General features: G+C 37.6%; 2 protein-coding genes across 3 annotated transcripts; one reads left to right on the top strand and one right to left on the bottom strand.

Moving 5' to 3' along the window:
- Positions 1–579: 579 nt before the first annotated feature.
- LOC117288215 (coiled-coil domain-containing protein 12-like) lies at positions 580–12,740 on the bottom strand. Its single transcript, XM_033768983.1, has 6 exons — positions 12,651–12,740; positions 11,450–11,514; positions 10,253–10,332; positions 2,646–2,742; positions 2,065–2,141; positions 580–1,579 (listed from the first exon to the last, which is right to left on the bottom strand). Exons 1-6 carry the CDS (start codon positions 12,738–12,740, stop codon positions 1,482–1,484), a joined length of 507 nt encoding a protein of 168 aa, XP_033624874.1. The 3' UTR covers positions 580–1,481.
- A 312-nt stretch (positions 12,741–13,052) lies between these two features.
- On the top strand, positions 13,053–18,845 carry LOC117288185 (cyclin-dependent kinase 2-like). 2 transcript variants are annotated; one of them, XM_033768924.1, is made up of 7 exons: positions 13,053–13,396; positions 14,520–14,597; positions 15,291–15,408; positions 15,667–15,837; positions 16,372–16,473; positions 17,000–17,203; positions 18,082–18,845. In XM_033768924.1, exons 1-7 carry the CDS (start codon positions 13,281–13,283, stop codon positions 18,187–18,189), a joined length of 897 nt encoding a protein of 298 aa, XP_033624815.1. In that variant the 5' UTR covers positions 13,053–13,280; the 3' UTR covers positions 18,190–18,845. The 2 variants fall into 2 exon arrangements, with proteins under 2 accessions (XP_033624815.1, XP_033624816.1); XM_033768925.1 differs by lacking the exon at positions 13,053–13,396 and adding an exon at positions 13,432–13,496.
- Positions 18,846–22,375: the final 3,530 nt, after the last annotated feature.

Raw genomic sequence — 22,375 nt, forward strand, 5'->3', positions numbered from 1 at the left:
CTGCTATTAAGCAGAAAGCAATACTTTCTGCTTTAGCAGCTCTATGAAATAGGGCCTTGGTCCTGCTGGCTAGTCACTAAACAAAGTTAAAGTCACCTGGAAGTGGTATTTTTTCAAAATAAAGCTTTTGTCACTAATATATGTGTATTGATGAGTGGAATGTGAATAAACAGTTAACTAAGGTTTTAAACAATCAGTTCTTATGTTATTTAAAAATTTAAGAGTAGACCCCGACCCGAGAGGGCGCTGTTCGTGACGTCAATCGAGGCAGACTTTGCCTGTAATGCGTAGAGTAAACACAATTGCAAAGTACATACACGGACCAAGTCGTGAGTTTGTACGTTTCAAAAAAATTTTGTTTTTGTTTTTTCCGGCAATGCCGACCAGGTTTTTTGCTGCTGAATGAAATGTACCAACTCACGAATTGGACGTACATGTACTTTGCACGTGTTTACTATACGCATTGCAGGCAAAGTCTGCCTCGATTGACATCACAAAAGGGGTAGGCGGAGTCAGCCCCAAAACAACTTTATATATTTTTCAAACATATAAATCGTGACAAACAATTACTAAAAAAATTGTTTTATTGTTCGTAAGCATATACTCTTATGTTTGAAAAAAAAAAAATCTATTTCCAGGTGACTTTAAGGGCGAACCCTGTTTGTCTCGTTTTTGTGTGTCCATGACTCCAACAATTTTTGTTGCTTACCTTACTAAGAAAGCCAGGCGATACAAAACCATTTACTTGCTCTGTTTGGTGGAGCTTGGGTTCAAAGAGAAGGAAATATTAGATGGCTCAAGTAGTTATTTTGGGAACCTCAACATGTCAAAAGATCAAAAGGGCGTCCTGCAGCATTATTGGTGGACACCCTGGAGCAAAACTCTGGCATTAACCGTCGTGACCTACCAGCAATCATGGAGCGAAGAGACCAGTGGAGAGAGCCGTTGTCAAAAATGCTCGAGTTCACTGATTAAATTGATGACAGGTCCCGAAATAACCCATGGCGCCTTGTGCTTTTGCTGGTGTCATGTTCTTTTGCTGAGGTGACCTTTGCAAAGTTACAATACAAATTTACATTTTCCATCTGGAAGTGCTCCTACCAGAGGAAATGGCTGTGCCCCTTCAAGGGCAAAGTTCAAGGCCTGTGATGACGGTGATGGGTTCATCAAATCTTTGATCAATCAATGCAGATCTGTTCCTCAAAGTGAATAGGTTTATAAATCAACCAAGAAGAAAGTTGCCCAAACTCCGAAGGGTGGGTTTTCATGGTTTATTATCAATATCGATAACAACTTTAGAATCTCTTGGAATAAAATGAAGTGATGCAGAGCTGTCTCTGTAGGGTCTCATTCTTCCAACTTCAGCTTCATTGACTGGCAAAACAAAACCCAGTTGTCAAGAGCGTCCAAGATAAAAGCCTCATGCCCATTGGTTGTTTGGAAATGTTATTCTCCGTTTCCACCAATAGAAGACTGGCTACCTAATCATCATCAGATAAGTCTCCTTGCTGTTGTTTTGGTAGTTCAGAGGCAGTTATTGCTGTACTGAGATCACCTTGCCCAGATTGGATCCTCTCTCCTAAAATGAGAATCAAAACAAGGTACAACTATTAACCAATACTATCTCTCGGAATGGACCCTAAGAACACATACGAGACGCACAGACCAAGCAGGCATTGGATGGACGACATCACAGAATTAGGAACCGTTACAGGAATGCGACAAGCACAGGAAAGATCAATGTGGAATGATGATGAAGAGGCCTTCCTTCTGTAGTGGAGCATCATAGGCTAGATAGATAGATAGATAGATCTCTCAGGCAGCACTAAATTACTGAAATCTCTTTTTCTACAAATTAATTTGGAGAGTACTGACTTAGCGTGGGTGGTGCATTTCTAAGAGCACCCTCTACTGGCAGCTTGTATAAGTTGCAACAAAAAGCGACAAAAGCGGCAATTTTCTGATAAACACCGGCAATGTTTGAACGTCTTGTGAATTTTTTACCCAGATTTGAGCCATGTACATGTAGTTGGCCTTATTTCAATACTTCAAATTGGCACTTACGGATAAGCTCAGCAATTGCTCTTTGAGTACGTCTTTCCAGTTTCTCAAGCTTTGGTGCAATGTCTCTCTTAAGATCCCTGAAAAGATAGGATGCAACATTTGTAAGAATTCTTATTTTAAATCAAATAAGAAAATAAAACTGGCTGTTGCAAACTGCTAATGAAACAAAAGGACCTATGGTAAAATGCAAACAATAGTTAATGGCCTGACGTTTCAACCCTAGCTCAGTCTTTCTAAAAGGCTAAATCAAATTACTAAAAAAAAACAAATAAAACAGTTTTCAGAGACAAGCAAAGACCATCCTGAGAAAATGTTCTGCTTAAGGCGGGAAATTCGTGCGTAAAAATGAAAATACACAACAAGAAATGCAAGTTATTCAATTTGGCCTAAATTCCATGTTTTGTAAAAATCGACCCTGTAAAAATCCTGGGCATACTCATTATGTATTTTAATTTTAAAGGAGTGCGTGCTCCGCAATACGTACAATAAATGGCGCCCTCATGGATTTACATTTTGTTCTAAATGTGAGAATTGTGATAACAGTTTAAAAAGGCAAATTGTCAAGCAAGAAACAAACTTACCAGTCTGGTTTCCTGGGTGCTAGATTGACCAAATCAACTTCATCAACTACTGGAGCTGGTTTGGCAGCTTCAAGTTGATCCTTTATGTGTTCTTCCACTAGAAGAAAAAGAAAGAAGGAAAGTCACGATATGTCATCAGACAAAATATAACTGAACCTCAGTGTCGGGTAAACTGGGGTGCAAGGTCAAGTCATTTTTATCATAATTTAATTAACAAAATCATAAAAAAGTAGTGAAAAACATCAAAGTAAAAAGAGACTATATAGCAATTAACTTAGAACTTGGTTTCCTATAAATTGTGAAATAAGAATAACTAGACATTAGGTGTTTGTGAACAAACACAAAGCTGTTCCGTGTTCTTTTGCTTTGATTATGTTTTAACAATACCAAGGAGTCTATAACTGATTGTTTGAAAAATACTGTACAGTGTCTTGAGTTACGGTGCCACTTCATGGGGTCACGGTAACCTAAGGCTAATCTCTAACGCCCAAGGAGTCTGTAACTGAAAAAAAGTTAGAAAATCGGTTGTGTAGTTCATGAGATATGGTGCCACTTCTGGTTGACCCGGAAGTAGAGGTCAACTTGGGGTCATGGATTTTCAAAGTTTATTTTTAATGCCTTAGGAGGATAAAACTGAACAAACAGGATTGAAAATCGGTTGTATAGTACTTGGCGTATGGTCCCACTTCCGGTTCACCCGGACGTAGAGGCCAACATGGGGTCACGAGTTTTCACAGTCAATATTAATGTCAAGGAGTCTGTAAGTGAAAACAAATTGAAAATCGGTTGAGTGGTTCTTGAGATATGGTCCCACTTCCGGTTGACCCGGAAGTAGAGGTCAAATTGAGGTCACGGTTTTTCCAAATTTTTCTCCTATCCCCAAGGAGTCTTATAACTACAAACAGTCGACATTCTTAAAGAAGAATGTCGTCTTCCTGTGATAATTTATCTCGGAATGTCGACATCCTAAAAGTAGGATGTCGTCTTGCTGTGATAATTTATCTCGGGATGTCGACATCCTAAACGTCAGTTGTCATCTTCCTGTGATAATTTATCTCAGGAAGTCGACATTCTAAAAGAAGAATGTCGTCTTCCTGTGATAATTTATCTCGGAATGTCGATATCCCAAAAGTAGGATGTCGTCTTGCTGTGATAATTCATCTCGGGAAGTCAACATTCTAAAATTAAGATGATGTCTTCCTGTGATAATTTATCTCGGGAAGTTGACATACCGAAAGTAAGATTTCTTTTGTTGAAAGGATTTTCCTTGTATACGTTTTGTTAAAAAGTATTACATTTCCAACAATATTTATAATATTCATGGTCATAAACTACGTTAAACTAAAATAATGGACGAAACAAAATGTCCCACGTAAAACTCCATAAGGTTTGGAACATAATGGTCCCGCAAGTTCAAATACGCGCGAGACTTGCTTAGTCTACACAGAAGGTAATAAATAATTTATTACAAGCAAATGCAATCGAACAATAATAGAAAAGAAAAACTAAAAATTAATGCAAAACACATGTAGGGGATGGAGGGGCCCATAAAAAGCAAACCTTAACGAGTTCGGACCCCCCCTTTTTTCTAACGAAGAAAGCAATGTAAGCAATTCTATTTAGTGGGTGTAATCTTATGTAGCGGCAAAACAATTCAAAATTACAGGAAGAACAAACACAAAAACAGTTAGCGTAAAATAAAACTTAACCATATATTTAAATGAAACAGATAAACAAAATACCCAAAATAAATACTAGAGAAATTGGGCTCCCCAACCCTTGCTGGGAAAAAAACCATGTCGAAATATACCACTGTTATCCATTAGAGACGTCTAGCAAAATCACACGAAAATCCCATGGCTGGGACATCAGTTTATACACCAGACAAATCTATTATATGGATATTCTTTTGAATATTTTATTTTGTGCATATGGTCCGTGATTCACGGTCCGTTGAATATAAGTGGGCGGTTGTCCGTTGAATATAAGTGGGCGGTTGTATCGACAACAGACTTTTGTCCTTTTGATCACCATCAGCCCCATATATAATAAACTTTAAGGGCTGACGATTGCACTTTTGGTATTGTCATTGTTAAACTCCGGTTCCATTGTGTGCTGTCTGTTACCCTCCACACATAGATTTTCTTGTAAATAGTAGCTGTGTATGATTCATGGTTCGCTGAATAATGTGGCAATAACAAACTTTTGTCATTTTGAACTGAATGCTTGATTTATTATCTAGAGGTAAATGCTTGAGGCCAGTAAGAGTATTGTGCACGTACACCATGTAGTTTTTGTTGGAAACCGTTCGCTAACAGCCATTTATGTTACCCTTTGAAATAAAATCAGAAAATTTATAAGTTTGCTTGTTGCATAAAATTAAATTGAAGATGATGCCTGAATTGATTTTTACGATCAGAGTTGGACTCTAGACTGACGTGTTGGACTCCTTGAACACTCCAAGTGGTTCAATAGGTAGTGCAATTCCAATACTTATGCTGATGTTCTCATGATGTCAATATCAACAGGAAGTTCCAACAACTTTGTCCCCTTGTACAATTAAATATGCAAATATGGGTCACGTGGTTAATTAATTACGATTTTTAATTTTTTTGGGGGTCGGTGGTTTGATGTTTGATCTAGTACAAGTTGATTTCACAGAACTCTTAACCACCAAACTCTGCGCTTATGATCACCATTTTTCGCTTACTGTGTTTTTAAACATCATCGTGTCATGCACACACACAGGTTATGTTGGGCTAACATTTGAGAAAAAGAAAAAGGCAACACTATCGATATAAAGATAAGAATCAAACTTAAATATTACAAAAAGAAATATATTTTTAGTTTTGGGGGATAAAAAAATATTGATTTCGGACGGAGATTCGAACTCGCAATTCTCAGATGTGTAGTCGCGACTGATATGACCACTAGGCTAGAAGGGCACGATGTAAAAATGGTGGGTTTTTACATGTGTGCATCAACAGAGGGGATTATGATCCAGCGAAATAATTCTCGTTTCATGATTTTGCGACCATTGTCACTAAATATGAACTGCTAACGCCTTTAACTATTAAGTAGGGTTGAAATGTAGTATTAGATGCCTTAAGGGGGTTTTTGACGACGACGTCGATGTCGTCAAAAACCCCTATCTAATTATGCACGTTCGTTTTAACGAAAACCCATGCACAGAGTAATTGGTCCAGAACGCGGTTAGAAAAACAAGGACAAATTTAACGCACGTTCTAACGAAAATCCCAAACCTCCGTACTTTGTGCGTGTACAGAGTAATGTGTCCAGAACGCGGGTAGGAAACAAAATAGTATAGACTCCTCTCAAGAAGTGAACAACTCATTGAGGTACATACTGTGTTGTATTACCAAAGAGAATGTTTCACAATAACATGAAAGTGACTGCAACAAGTTTACAAATTAAAAATTCAAATGAAGACCATGTGGTTAATTAATTAAGAATTTTAACACAGTAAGTAAGCGCGACTGATGACCACTAGGCTATAAGGGCCATATAATAAAACGTGGGTTTAAATGTATATATATCAACAGGGGGGCTTATGATCCAGCGAAATAATTCTCGTTTCATGATTTTGCGAACATTGTCACTAAATATGAACTGCTAACGCCTATAACTATTAAGTAGGGTTGAAATGTAGTATTAGATGCCTTCCTATTCAATTACGCACGTTCATCCACGGACGACGCCACCTCGGAGTCTAAATTTGAAATTTTTTCACTCATTTCTCAAAAACTACAACACCACAGCAGGTAATATTTTAAGGGAAGCTTTCAACTGTCATTATCTTCAAACTGTTGAAGTTTAGTGTAATTCTGTGGACACCATGGTATGTCGCCGTCGTCAAAAAACCCTATTTATATACGCACGTTCGTTAAACGAAAACCCTAAATTTTCGTGTACTAAGTATATTGGCCCAGAACTCGGTTAGGAAACGAAGAAACAGAGACTGTGCTGTGGTCCAGAACGTGTGTAGAAAAACAAGAAAAAGAGACTTGAGTAGACTCCTCTCAAGAAGTCACAACTCATGATAGGTACATACTGAATTGCATTTACCATAGAGAATGTTTAACAATAACATGGAAGTGACTGCATCCAGTTATGTTCAAACGCCTAGACTCATCTCAAGAAGTCACAACTCATGATAGGTTCATACTGTATGGCATTTACCAAAGAGAATATTTCACAATAACATGAAAGTGACTGCATAAAGTTTACAAATTAAAAATTCAAATGAAGACCACGTGGTTAATTAATGAAGAATTTTTACACTTTTTTATTAGAGTAAAGCTTAGGCTCTAAGCTTCAATTTGATATATGATTTAACTATTTTATCTTAATACTTTAGGAGTAGGGGCCTGAACAAAAACGCTGTACAAACGCTATGGGGTTTTAGGCGGAAACAAAGAATAATAATAATAACTAGAAACAGTGATTGTAACTAACAATGACATACATGTAGCTGTTCCGTTTGACTCGAAAATAAAGGTCAAAATGGGTGACGGATAACTAAGGCAAATCTGCAATGCCAAGGAGTCTATAAAATCGGTTGTGTAGATCTTGATATATAGTCCCACTTCCGGTTGACCCAGAAGTAGAGGTCAACTTGGGGTCACAGTTTTGCAAAGCTAATATTTATTGCCTAAGAGTCTACAACTGAAGTTTGAACATTAGCTTTGTACTTTTTTAGATATGGGTTCACTTCCGGTTGACCCGGAAGTAAAGGTCAACATGGGGTCAAAGTTGTTTCAAACTAATCTTGAATGCCCAAGGAGTCTATAACTGAACCGAAATTGATAATCTGTTGTATAGTTCTTGAGATATGGTCCCACTTCCGGTTGACCAGGAAGTAGGGGTCAACTTGAGGTCACGGTTTTTTAAAGTTAATATTTTATGCCTAAGGAGTTTATAACTGAAAATATTTTGAAAATCTGCTGTATAGTTCTTGAGATATGGTGACACTTCCGGTTGACGCGGAAGTAGAGGTCAACTTGAGGTCACAGTTTTTTCAAATTAATCTCCAACCCCCAAGGAGTCTTCAAAAACAAACAGTTGAAAAGTCGGCCGTGAAGTTCTTGAGATATGATGCTGCAAAGATTTCCTAATTAATATGCATATGAGGGTCACTGGTGGTTAATTAATAAATAATTTTAATATGTTTTATGATAGGAATTAAGCTAAACATCCTAAAGCTTCCATTTGATATTATTTTACGTGTTTAAAAACACATAATTAATTTGTAGGATACTCCTTTATTTCCCTACTCCTGCCGATAGGGGGCGCTCTTATGAGACATTTCAATTGCACGATTTCTGCACCGTAATGTCTGTATCTCAAGATTTGTACCGCTATGTGCCGCAAGGGCAATATTAATTATGTTGCGAATGGGTGTGACTAGTGAAATTTACTACTCGACTAGTCGCACTTCAAACCTAACTACGACACTTGTCGAGATAAAATACGGATTCTCAAGATTTGTGCCGCTATGCCGCAAGGGCAATATAAATTATGTTGCGAATATAAGCAACACAACTGGTTCACCAAACAGGTAGTCAGGACAAATTTTTAATTATGTTGCGAATGGGTGTGACTAATGAAATTTACTACTCGACTAGTCGCACTTCAAACCTAACTATGACACTTGTCGAGATAAAGTACAGATTCTCAAGATTTGTGCCGCTATGCCGCAAGGGCAATATTAATTATGTTGCGAATAGTAGTAAGCAACACAACTGGTTCACCAAACAGGTAGTCGGGACAAATTTTGTAGTCGATGTGTGGACACGATTATAACGGAGTAGAGAAAAACAGTAGTCGCGACTCAAATAATAATTTGGAGTCGCGACTTCAACACTAAACCACACTAGTCGCCCCTGCCTACTTTTGTCACAAGTAAAGCACGGTTTTTCCTGCGAATGCAAATCAAATTTTTAAGTCACTGTTTTCGCAGTGAAAGTTTCGCAGCAGTTGAGCACAATTAGTCAACTGTAGCAAAAATTTGTATGCGAATTGTGACGTGAAGAACACATTCCCTGCTAAGCTGTAAAACACGCTTAGCGTAAGCACAGTTCCCTGATTACGTAAGCGCTGCGATTCTTTCCTTTAAAAGCCATTGGCCCAGGACCAACTACATAATAGCTTTTTAAACACAAAAAGCAGCTTAACCATAATAGCTTTTTAAACACAAAAAGCAGCTTAACCATGCCTCATGTTCAAGTTGTGAATCCAGGTATTCTGCTCAATTTCTGCAATTTTGTAAAGCAAAATGTTTTGCCTGTTTATTATAAACAGCTCTATAAAACTGAGCCACTCAACCACCAGAGAAACGTCAGCATAATAAAATCTCTGCTTTTGTATTCCTGTCAAAGAGTTTTTGTTTGTCATGGTCTAATTTCCGAACGTAACGCGAAATACTGGAATTAGTTTAGGCAAATGGTCCCCGGCGCGAACAAGGTGACTTTACCCGTAAATAATTCCAAATCCCGGGCGGTCTGTTTTCGTCGTCCACGCTCGTCGGCTGAAATGAACCCGGTCCACGACGCACCATGCTCAGGCTTGTCAAATTTTGGGAACAAGTTTAGACTTGTGCTAGTCGGTTACCGTAAGAAATCTATGTATATTGAACAAAAAAACGCAATAACACCGGTCGAAAATGGTATAAGGACTTGGTCAAGTTAACAGTTTTACAATTTTGACTATTCAAATCAAGTTTTACGCCATACCCATGATCTTTGAAAAAACTTCCCCGGAAATACAGGTTTTTAAAAATAATTACACTGTTTCTATAAGTTCTGATGCTTTTAAAATGACCATCAATAAAATATATCTTAATCTAAAGCAATTTTGGGAAGTGTACAACATGTAATTTAATTTTAATCGAATAAATTATGTTTTGGAAAGCTGGGTTTGTTTACACTTCAAGAGACATTGTGTTTGTGCACAGACACAAAACGTGCATTACATGACGTCATGGTGACGTCGTCCAGAATTTTATGTCGGAAATCACAATAACAGGACCTGACTGGTGTATAGCTGAAAAAAGTTTCAGGATCGGATGTATACTTCTTGAGATATGGTAGTAACAAGATTGCCTAATTAAATATTCACGTCATTATAACTAAGCTAATTAATGAAGAATTTGAACAATTTTACTTTTGTGACAAGTTCATGTACTAAGCTTCAAATTGGTATAAGACCAAAGTCTGACATATTTGCGAATTTTGAGATTAAGAATGAACAAAATCATGTACAAATGCTATGGTGTTTTTGACAGAAACAAATGTACAATAATAATAATAATAATAATAATAAAAATAATAATCCCAAGAAAAACAAAACCTGTTCCGACTGCTAAGTCGGAACAGCTAATAAAAATAATAAAAATCTCGACGAAAACAATACCTGTTCCGACGGTAGGTCGGAACAGCTAATAATAAAAATCTCGACGAAAACAATAGCTGTTCCGACTGGATCGGAACAGCTAATAAAAATCTCGACGAAAACAACACCTGTTCCGACAGTAGGTCGGAACAGCTAATAAAGCCCCCAAATTGTAACTCATGAATGTTCAAACTCACCTGAGGGAAGGTCAGCCTTTGGAACTATCTGATCCTGTAATGCTTCATCTCCTGGGGTGTAGTTCTTAAAAACAGGTTTCCTGATGAGTAAAAACAATTTATGCAGAAATTTATGGGAGAACATCCAAGACATTGTAATTCACTCACCCCACTCTACAATACCAAACCAAAAACAGCAGAACTAAATTAGCTCTATTCCTGTCAGAAGTTTACAGAAACGAAATACAACCACATTATTTAAATCCACGAAATTGTAGACCTATCTTTCCTCTAAAAATAGAAATTACGTAACCTATTAATTTTAATAGCTCTCATAAAGTCAAAATTATTCACTCCGAAAAAAGACCGCCGCTGTATAAAACCCACCCGTATTCACTGTGCGTAACATCGCACGACACGATGCCCCCGTACACTATCCGCATGCGTCGGCCGTCAGGCCGACAGCCTTGTAGGATCTGTATTGAAGCCACTGACCTCATTACTATAATAAGCGAAGAGTTCCCACGGTCAGCTCATTACCATAATGCACGCGAAAGACGAGACATGTCTACATCACACACCACCACCACGGACGCTCAGCGAGCATGATAGGCGTGCGTGATTGGACGTCAAAATGAATAATTCATTTGCCTCACATCCTGTGTTGTCTGATAGGTCTGACGAAAGATATACATATTCATGAGCTGCATACAAGCATATCCGAGAGCCCCCCCATTTTTTTCCACTTGTGGAAATTTTTCAATACAACACATTAAACCCGGAAGTTACAGACCCGACAAGGCTGTCGGCCTGACGGCCTCCGCATGTGGTTAGTGGTACGAGTGCGGATGACGCACAGGGTACGGTGGGTTTACAGCGGCGTCTTTTCGGAGCGAATAATGCGACTGCCTTGAGCAAGGCTATATGAAAAAGGGAAACAAGCTTTATTGCCGATATTATTATACTATATTATTTTTTTCGATCAATACAGAACAAACCAAAGTAACAAAAGCACAAGAAAGAACAATCAAGGAAAAACAGTTAGAAAAAGAAAGTTATATGGAAAATAACAACAAAATTTGATAAATTAATAGTAAAAAATAAACATATTTCAGCGTGATTAGATTATGATCAGTGACACTGAAATTTGGTCGCTACATTAAATTTTATCTAGTAATTAATTCAAAATAATCAAAAAAATTCTAAATTCACAAGTACTTTTTTTCTTCGACATCTTCCTCTATATGGATTTTCTTTGTTGGCGGTTCTGTATTTTCAGCATTCTGAAATAAAAACATAGAGTTTTAGTACAGTTAAATCATTAAAATGAAGTGGTTGGTTTGTTTAAAAAGTTGAAAAAAAATAACAATATTGTTATCGAATAGGTTCGAAATAGAAGAACTCAGGTACTCGGTTAGCCCCATAAATCGGTCCAATCCACTCCGTATCCTTGGCCCCAGCACCACTGATATCAAAACCTTTCGCTTCCTTGAAAAACCATCTGCAACGTTCTGCATCATGAAACTTACCGATCTAATGCTTCAGAAGTTGCAGATAGCACTACACTTGGAATTGTTCAAATTGGTATCACAGATTTTGAGTAAAAATCAAAAGAATTTTGCGTGTGAATTTTCTCAACTAACGCTCTTTTACCGCTAATGTCGATATGCCGATTGTCCCCCGACCGTGCGCAGATTTTTTTTTTTTCCGGATTGGACCGATTTATGGGGCTAGTAGGTACTAGTACTCGGTCAGAGAGTACGATAGATCATCAGAGATACAATTAGGAACTTCGAGAGTACTCTTTCTTAGTCTTTTAAGTTTTAGTCTTTGTATTAGCTAGAAAACGAGGTGCATGCTGTTTGTCATCACCTACAGCATGTACAGTCTACACCAGTATGCACCTCATTCTGTGGCTACTCATACATGAAACAAGTAATTCGCATACATGTAGTAAGGCAGTACTCTCTGTGATCTATGTCTACTGTCGTCAGTTTCATGTTTTGTCTGTCTGATTGATTTGAACTTTATGAAGTGAAACTTTCAGACTCTAGTCTACTTATTCATTTAATAAATTTTAAAAAAGAACTACAGCAGCTTCACTACTTCCAATGATCTATGTTTTTGATTTGTCTAAGTAGGCCTATTCAAGCATTAAGTAATATGATAATAGTTGGTTCAACAAAACGTTATAATACCTGGCATTTTGGGGGTAAATTTAGATAAAAATTGCCATGCTACATTCTGTACAGTAAACTTCAAGGGCGCCCTCCATTGTCCAAAACCAACAACCAATTTTTACCCTTCATCTTCGGATGACATGCCGACAATAATTATTCATAGAACTTGACTTTTATGATTTAAAAATTTATTCCAAACAACACCAGATCAAGATCAGATATATGAGTTCCCTACATACCTCTGAATCTCCGTGTTGTTTTTGTCTCAATGCTTTTAATCTCTCTTTTCTGCGGAGAGCTTCAGCAGAAAGTTGCCCAACAGTCGCCATTTTGACTTTTGGAAGAATTGTGGGTAATATTGTTCAAGAGTTTTTTCTCCCTAAAAACTGGGAAAATTTAGCAATTTCAATTAAATATTAATTGGAATTGAAATTTGGAACATAATTCAATCCAAAATGTGGAACTAGTTAAATCGTAAAAATAATTTCTGAGGAATAACTACTGTCCAATCAAAAATTGTCAAACGATATCAGCGGCAAACCTGAATCACCAATCACAGAAGGGGACTTGTTGCATGTGATAAACTCCCGCGAAAAGTTAGAAACCGCGCCAGATGGATTTTTGGGAGGTAAACAAAAAAATGGACACGGCAGCCGTCCGAGGCGAGGGTCAACACTTAACTTGTCGTGCAGTAATGCACAACAGGAAGCGGGTCATGAATTGGAATTAATGATTAGGCTAGTCTGGATTCTGAAACGTCCTCGTTAAAAAAAAATTCCGGTCGCCATGGGATAAAGCGTGAAACATAGAATTTGACGTTTAAAAAACTCACTGCAGACGACAACAAGGAACAACGACACGGACGAAAAATGGAAAACTTCCAAAAGATCGAGAAAATCGGAGAAGGGACGTATGGAGTCGTTTACAAAGCGAGAGACAGAGAATCCGGAAAAATGGTCGCACTAAAGAAAATCAGGCTTGATACGTGAGTTGTTAAAAATGTGAATACGTGGACTCATGGCTGGTGGATGCCTACCATTTTCCAACAATGACAACAATGCTTGTTGGCCTGCCCTGTCTTTATTGTATTTTTTATATATTTAGCCCAATAAAATGTTTAAAATTAACTAAAATTAAAAAAGTGTTAACATTAACAACTAATCATAGCCATGATTAAATCTAATTAGGGCGTAATTAATTAATAATATTATTTAATTACGCCCTAATTAGATTTTTATTTAAAGAAAACATAGGGGCATAGATAGGCCCTATTTAATTTAAAATTAAGAGTCAATTTTAAAACTTAAAATAAAAATAAAACAAATTTAATGAATGGAGTGCTTTCCATTGTTGGGCATTGTTGCTAGCTAGAGCACTGCAATGGTGATGTTTTAATAGGGGCCATGTTTTAATTGTATTAAAATTTTAATAATTATGAGTGTAGATAATTAAATTGATGCAAGTATTTGAATAACAAACGATTTTTTTCACAAAAAAAACAATAGGCCCTACGCATTGCATTGTGACTTGCGTGCCACTTATTATTTTTAGTAAGCCCTCCATTAATTTTAAGCCGTATTGTAGCTCTGGAATCGCTCTTGCTTTTCAACTGGAGGTAATGTCCACAGTGACAGTGAAAAATATTGTTAACTCAGAAGAATAGGAATGTTTTTAGTTTTTTTATTCATAAAATGTTTGGATATTTGGAGACTGAGACACCCAGGTCATAAAACTGGTAAACTGCAGCTCATTTTACGCTTACTACTATGTGTGCGTTCGTTTAGCTTCTCGGGTTGACTTGGGTCAGCCCCCAGTGCCCTGCTTGTGGAGTGGGTCACTTGGGGGCAGGCCCCAGGGGCATGGCGTCACTACGAGAATGGTGGGTGGTCGTTCGTTTAGCTCTTGTCAGGGGCTCACCCGAGTGAGCACCGCGGGGTAGACCCAGGGAAGCTAATCGCACGCACCCTATACTTACTAACTAGAACTATGAGGTTCGCTCCGCCATTATCTGCTACCGTCATGACTGTATGTCTTGCCTGTTCCTCTGGCCTCTGTGACTGTCATTTAATATCTAAATTTATAACATTTTTCACCTCTTCTTTTTGCAGAGAATCTGAAGGAGTTCCAAGCACTGCCATCAGGGAAATTGCACTTCTAAAAGAGCTCGATCATTCAAATGTGGTCAGGTAATTACCTGTTTATAAATATCTTTTTTTGATTAAAAATGGTAACTCATGAAAGGCCATTATGAGCCGAGATGCCAATTCTTCCTGATTCTGCAGAAGGTTTCCTGAAAATAAACCAATCTTTCCATGTTCTGATGAACAAATTTGAGAATCTCCCTGATTATGGAAACTTTTTCCCTGTCGTGTTGATGAATGGAATTCTAAACATCTCCCTGATTGGTGTATATACACAATCTCCCTGATTGCAAGATGAAAATGTTATGAGGTGGCCTTTTGTTCTTCTGCAACATGTTGTCATCATTTATTATTGGTGTTTTGTGGCCGAGCAGTTATGAACACCAGACTAGAGCTCTGGTGTTTGTGAAGAGCAGGGTGTGTATTCAAGTTCCAGTCCTGGCACATGTGTCCTTGAGCAAGATGCTTTATTCATAATTGCTTTGTCCTTCGTACTAGCAGTATTGGTGGTTGTGCATAGAACCAAGAAAAATGTTCTTGAAAGAGTAGGGGTTAACCCCAGTGTTTCTGGTTCACATACATGTAGAAAGCACCCTTGTTTACAGGTTTCCTCAGGCTTGCGAGCTACAGTGATTAAGTTCACTTATGAGGCATCCTTAATAGTTCCATCACTAGAAATTTATTTAACAGTAATACAAATATATCACAGATGATGCTCAAAATCTTTTTTTTTTACAGATTGCTGGATGTAGTTCACAATGACAAGAAACTTTACCTTGTGTTTGAATTTCTTGATCAAGACTTGAAGAAATTTATGGACAGCTCTCCATTAGGCCTACCCATACCACTTATAAAGGTGAGTGTTCAGAAAATCTTTGTTAACAAGCTTTCAGTTCAAGTAGTAGTTTTGAAATGGGTCCCCACTTTAAGTATGGACCCATTTCTAAACTACTTTGATTTTGTCACTTCCAGAGCACAACCAATTAAACAAACATTTCACCAAACAATGGGTTCTTTGAAAAATCAGACGATAAAAAATGTTTTTTGAAAAGCTGTTTCTTAGTAGATTTGTTTGAGCGTCATCTGATGATCTGTTGGTAATTTTTATTTTCAGAGCTATCTCCATCAGCTTCTTAAAGGAGTAGCCTACTGTCATTCTCATAGAGTGATTCATCGAGACTTAAAACCTCAAAATCTTCTCATCGACAAGAATGGTAGCATCAAATTAGCAGATTTTGGGCTTGCAAGAGCGTTTGGAGTACCACTTAGAACTTACACACATGAGGTATGTATTGGTATGTCCAATAGTCAACATGCATATTATGTCAATGGGCATGACCACAATGTGCGTAGGTGAGTCGTGGCATAGCAGTCTAGTTTACCAAACCCAAGCTTTGATGTTGTAAGCAGCAGAGTGTTGGTTTGAATCCAGGTCATGACACTTGTGCCCTTGAGCAAAGTACTTTTGAACCATAATTGCTTCTTAAAAAGTTGGAAAGGTATTGCATTCTGCTCTTCCAGCCAGGCTCCTAGTGGATGATACCCATGCCTACATCCTTATGGACTGTGAAGGGGTAACCCTGTTTCAGCCTCAGGAGTAGGTGGCAATGTGCCTATGGTGGCGGTTGATTTTGGTCAAGGGTAGCCCTCACCTTGAAGTGGCCGTCCCGCCTTGGGATTTCCTTGAAGTGGCCGTCCCGCCTTGTGATTTTTAAGATGGTGTGGCACTGCATGGTGCATATTGCCTATATCTCCTTTTGGCGGGGAAAACTTAACAGTTGAGATAATGCAGTGTTTTTGTGTGCATTTTGGTTTACAGGTTGTAACGTTGTGGTACAGAGCACCAGAAATCTTGCTTGGTTGTAGGTTTTATCTCCCAGCCGTTGATGTATGGAGCATCGGCTGTATTTTCGTTGAAATGGTACAGTATATATTTGATCTCATAACATTTCAATTTACCAAGAGCACTAAACGTAGGATTCCCACCACCTTGAGCCACCTCTCTAACTTGGTGGTCTAGTGGTAAGACATTCGTCTAGCGTGGTAAAATGTTAAATAATTTGGGTTTGAACAAATCAAAATTGACTAGGCCAAACTTGAACCCTGACCTCCGGATTAACATACCGTCACTCTACCAGCTGGGCTATCTATCCCTGATGTTGGTGGTCTCCCTATTTTGTCAATATCTTTGTTCAGGGGTGCCGATCAGAAGCCAAATGACCATTAGCTGCCAGGTAGCAAGGGCCTGATCTGATCACACCCAATTTTATGGTTGTCGCAGAGTGGACCCTTGCGCCACTCTACTCAGACCAATATCAGACATAAAACCCAGACACAAGAATGGAACGCAGTGAAGTGGCAGCTATAGAATCACCCTCAGACTTTTTTAATATTAAAAATTGACTTGGATAATTATTGGATCTTTCATATTATTCCGATTGATACAGACCACAAGAAGAGCGTTGTTCCCCGGTGACTCTGAGATCGATCAACTCTTCCGTATATTTCGCACTCTCGGCACACCTGATGAAACCATTTGGCCGGGCGTAACGAAACTTCCAGATTACAAGTCAACATTCCCTAATTGGAAGAAACAAGACCTCAACAAGGTTGTTCCGGCTCTGCCCAGCGAGGGGAGAGATTTATTAAGGGTGAGGTTTCATTCATTATTTTCCTTGAGAGAATTGAAAAATACCTTTAATACAATATCAAAAAGTGTCTTCAAAAGTTTCCCATAGACTTCCAAAAGATTTTCCAATAGAAGTGCTCTTTGCAAAATGAAAATGGGCTTGTCCTCTAAAAGATAAAATTTCAGGCTTGCAGAAAAACCACATTTTGAAATTCACATAATCGTAGAAAAAGATAAAGAAACAAAACTGGTCACCGTGCCCATGCAAAAAACCACAGTACGGGGATACGTCTTTCCCGCCAACAGAGAACTCATAGTTACTTATTGCATATAGGCCTATCCCTTTTGGTATTGGTAATGTTTTTATATTTTCAGGAGACAGACAGTCTTTAACCCTATGTAAAGAATCTAAACTAACTGGCAAAGCAACCATAGAAGAAAAAACAGACAAAAAAAGTCACAAAAAGGGGGAATGGCTTTTTGTCTTACATTTAAAATAGGGCAGTTTCCATTCCCTTACATATTCGCAGCAGTACAGCATTTCAAAGCTTAGGTTCTGCAAATAACAATAATCTGAACTTTTTGGGTCACAAGTCGGTTCCCCCTACATTTTTCTCACGAAAATTAATTTCGGGGTTGAACAAAGAATTGACTAGAGTGGGATTCGAACCAACGACCTCCGGATTAACGCACTGGCGCTCTACCAACTGAGCTATCTAGCCCTATGTTGGCGGTGTCCCTATTTTGTCAATATCTTTGTTCGGGGGTGCCAGTCAGAAGCCATACAACCGTTAACTGCCGGGATCACACCCAAATTACGATACAACCGGGGATGCGACTTTTTGTTTCAGATATCAATATAAACCACATAAAATTAATTTCATCATTTTTATCCAACAGAAAATGCTGTGTTACCACCCAGACGGTCGAATATCAGCAAAATCGGCCCTTAGCCAACCCTTCTTTGATGATGTGCAACTTATCAAACCCCAGAGCATGGATACCTGAGGCAATACAAACTGGTACTACAACGTTTCCAATGGTAAATGTTAGTGCTTCTACTTTAGAAGAAACCTCATCAGCTGTTATAGAAATGTATATTTTAGGGAAGGTAGCTGATTTCTTGTTTTTCCATAGTTTTGCCAAATATTACTAAAAAGCACTGTTAACAAGGTTTAAACTTTGCAAGATCTACTTCTCCCATAACAATTTGTCACTGGTCCCGTGAAGTGACCTCTCTTGTCCACAGCCTCAAAATCTGTGTTTGGAGAACATTGGGGTTGAAGTCTTACTACAATTTTTTAAGACAATGATAAAGCTGATTTTTTTCACTCATACAGTTGTTGTAAGTTTTTAATCGTGCTAGAGTATTAAATTCCTAAACATATACGACACTTTGTGAAACAAGATTTACCTGCAGAGTGCTCCGTACGAAACAACACAAATAGGACACTTTATATGAAAACGCTAAGTGCCCGGTCCGACAGATAGGTCACTTAGTGAAAATGTAAAAGTCAATCCTTGTGAAATTGGCTACATTCTTCATGGCAAACATGCTTCATTGAAACACAAAGAAGCAAATCAAGGGATGCTTCTTTAAAGGCAGTGGACACTATTGGTAATTGTCAAAGACTAGCCTTCATAGTTGGTGTATCTCAACATATACATAAAATAACTAACCTGTGAAAATTTGAGCTCAATCGGTCATTGAACTTGCGAGATATGAATGAAAGAAAAAACACCCTTGTCACATGAAGGTGTGTGCGTTTAGATGGTTGATTTCGAGACGTCAAGTTCTAAATCTGAGGTCTCAAAATCAAATTCGTGGAAAATTACTTCTTTCTCCGAAACTATGGCACTTTAGAGGGTGCCGTTTCTCACAATGTTTTATACAATCAACCTCTCCCCATTACTTGTTACCAAGAAAGGTTTTATGCTAATAATTATTTTGAGTAATTACCAATAGTGTCCACTGCCTTAAACGCTGATAGTGTAGTTATGAAACTATTACGTGTTAGGTATTGAAACTAAGAGATGTTTGCAGGACACCATGTGAGTTTCTCTTTTGAGTAATGTTGGTTCTGAAAAGAAATAGTGCTTCCTAACTCTTCATAACCAACACATCTCAAAAGAGATACGCACATGGTGTTACCGCAAACCTCTCTTAGTTATACTTCCACCATGCAAAGTTTCAAATCATACATGAACTGAAATTTGCCCTTGAAGAGTTGCTCTTGAAGATGCTTTCTTCGTTTTCATCTTTTTGAATGTTGTTTGATTTTGAATTCTTTGAAAGCACTTATATTTGCATTGCCTTGTCAAAAACAAGGACAAAACAACTTAAAAGAACAAGTTGGGTTCAATTTCTGTCTCATTTTGGCTTTGCAAAGAGTGTTCATATAAAAGACTTGCAGTAATATAAGGATCTTAAGCAAGACAGTTCTCTAAGAACAAACTCTACCTAGCAAGTAGATACACACATGGTGTTACCGCAAACCAAATATATATAAGGATATCCGTCGATCAAAATAAATAATATATAAGGGTTATTGAGATGATCTATTTATTGACATTATATTCTTCAAACCCAGATAATATAAAGGCTATAATATAAAATAGAGTTACAGATGTATTTTTTGCTCTCTATAGGTCTTTGGCATGAAGCTGAACGCAAAACAAATGTGTCATATATTTAAGTGTAATCTTGAATATTTTAATCCTAGCAGTGCCCCAAGTTGTATAATCTGGCAAAACTATCGACTGAAATCGCCCATTTCAAAACATGTTCAGGCCTGATGTTTCACGGAGGTGTAGGAGGCAGTTGCCTCCATGCCCCCTGGTCATTGCCTTTTTGCCCCTTTAACTGTTTGAGTTCCAGGCCCAATACTTCACAGAGGCAATGGAAGCAATTGCCTCAATGCCTCTGGCTGTTGCCTTTGCGCCACTTGAAATGTTCTAATATCAATTTAGAATTTCCTCCTAGGGGTGCCCTTGCCCTCTCTCAAGAATGAAGAATCAGGCATATGTATTGGTTTTAACACACCATATGACCTTGCAATCAGTCCTGGAATTACATGAAGGCCATTGGTCTTGGCCTTGGTGTTTTTTCAATGTCCAAACTTTAAGATTTTTCAATGGAAGCTCCCTTTGCAAAATGAACAGTTCCTTAGTTCATGTACGCTGTTAACAATGTTACTCAATCAAAAAACATAGTAAGTTTTGTTTTTATTAAGCCAGCTGTTTTGAATTATTGTTTTCTTTGGTAAACTATTTTATGATTAGCATATTGTTTATTTAAATTTTCATGAAGTTTCGCCCTAATGAAATTTTGGTTTTGTACATTTTGTAAAAAACAAACTTGTAAATTTTACTCTGCCTTAATTCTAGTCACATCTTTTTTTACAAAAGTGTTAATTTTCTTTTTTGAAACACTGTAAAGGTTTAGATTTTGTGTTAGTAGAAAACTACTTTTGTGTTTTCTAATATGAAGACGTGTTCTCATTACAAAAGGAAAACATGAAACTATTTAAAACAAATTACACAAGTGTGTCAATACATAATTTGATCATTTCATTTTATCGATTACAAACAAATTGTGTTAGTGTGCTCTTCTGAAACTTACTGCAGGATCACTTTAAATTTGATCGAAATTATAACAACGAGGAATAAACTTAAGTATTTTAGAGGGGCACAAGACAACTGAATTAAATTTAGATTAATTTTATTTTATTAATGCGCCTGACATAAGTACCGAGTACACAGTGCTAACACATCAGTGTATATTGGTAAAACCTATATGAATATTCTTTTCCCGATGCAAATTTAACATCTATTAAAACATAATATCACCTGTTCAAATTTTATGTGAGAAACTTGTCAGTTGCCTTTAAAGATTTGATGGCAATTTTCTGTTTGATAAAATATTTACACTGAGTGACCTCTTGCAAGGGCAGGCCGTTTGTAAGAGTTAATTCAGTTTGTTGAGTTTCATGTTGTATGTTGCAGACATCATCTATACTTGATCTTTTCTTGGCTTCTATCTTTGGTAATTGGAAAACTTGTCAAAAAATTAGTTTCTGACCTGAGCTTTCGACCTTAGCCGAGTCTTTCTCAAAGGCTAGGATCAAAATGCATTTTTTTTGGGCAAATATACACCATGGTTGGTCAGCAGTTTGCAACTATGGTTTTAAGTTGCAATGGCTAATTTTAGTTTCTCAACTGGATAAATTTATGCAAGTTTTCACTATTGGGTCACATATTTACTTTCAAGTTGACCTAGGGAATAATGCGTCTTCTGTTGTATAAATAACCTGAACATGATTAATTATTTGTATATTTTAACAATGAGTTTTACCTTGTAAATAGTTGATGTAATGGTACTATGCAAATGATTTTGTAAAGAGTTTGTATTGTTGTGTTTAATTGAAATAAACTAAAAGTAGGTTACGTTTCAAATTTGGTTCTTTGTCTTGATTCATTATGACAAAATAACAAGCACTGCAGAAATGAGTTAAGAACATAATGAAGTTGGAAAAAGTGGAGAATGAAGCGAAATATTTAAAAGAAAAAGCACAAAAAACACCTTTTCTTTTTGGTAGTATAAAGCATTTCTGAGAATCAAAGGAATATGATGAGGAATAATAATTGATAGTTCTCACCCCCCGAAATTGAATTTGAGAAACCTTATTGTGTATTCCAATTACTGTCTTCCAGCATGATTTTTGGCGATATCTCAACACGCTACTACCTTTTGAAATGAAGTTTTCGCTGGTTAGTTATTAGTGATTCAAACAATCGAACGGGTCCAAAAACTAAAAGGTCCTTCGGATGGGACGTTAAGCCGTTGGACCCATGTGTTATGTAACGCATGCAAAAGAACCCAGCGCACTTCTCGAAAAGAGAAGGGGTTCGCCCCGGTGTTCCTGGTCCGATCGACAGCAAAATTGCGCCTCAGCACCTTGTAAATCATTGGTGCTATCAGAATTAGGTCTCATAATTCAAAACTTAGTCCCACATCTGGCAGGAAATAGCGCCAAGCCAGGATCGTCACTGGGTGACGGATATGTGCGCTATATAAGAAGCCACAATTATTATTTATTATTAGTACCCCATATTCATGTACGGCCCACAAATGGAATTCCCTAACTTGTTTTTGGAGGTGTTCTAGTCTCAGGTTCAGCTAATTCAATCAGCA

Source organism: Asterias rubens, chromosome 3 (assembly GCF_902459465.1).
Source record: "Asterias rubens chromosome 3, eAstRub1.3, whole genome shotgun sequence".
Taxonomy (NCBI): Eukaryota; Metazoa; Echinodermata; class Asteroidea; order Forcipulatida; family Asteriidae; genus Asterias; species Asterias rubens.

Bases quoted from the DNA above. Each gene is read 5' to 3' on its own strand.
- LOC117288215 (XM_033768983.1), bottom strand. From the start codon at position 12,740: ATGGCGACTGTTGGGCAACTTTCTGCTGAAGCTCTCCGCAGAAAAGAG. The intron at 2,142-2,645 runs GTAAGTTTGTTT...CTATCTTTTCAG, and splicing joins GCACCCAGGAAACCAGACTG to GGATCTTAAGAGAGACATTG. The intron at 1,580-2,064 runs GTAAGTGCCAAT...TTCTCATTTTAG, and splicing joins AGCAATTGCTGAGCTTATCC to GAGAGAGGATCCAATCTGGG.
- LOC117288185 (XM_033768924.1), top strand. From the start codon at position 13,281: ATGGAAAACTTCCAAAAGATCGAGAAAATCGGAGAAGGGACGTATGGA. The intron at 16,474-16,999 runs GTACAGTATATA...CGATTGATACAG, and splicing joins GCTGTATTTTCGTTGAAATG to ACCACAAGAAGAGCGTTGTT. The intron at 17,204-18,081 runs GTGAGGTTTCAT...TTTATCCAACAG, and splicing joins AGGGGAGAGATTTATTAAGG to AAAATGCTGTGTTACCACCC.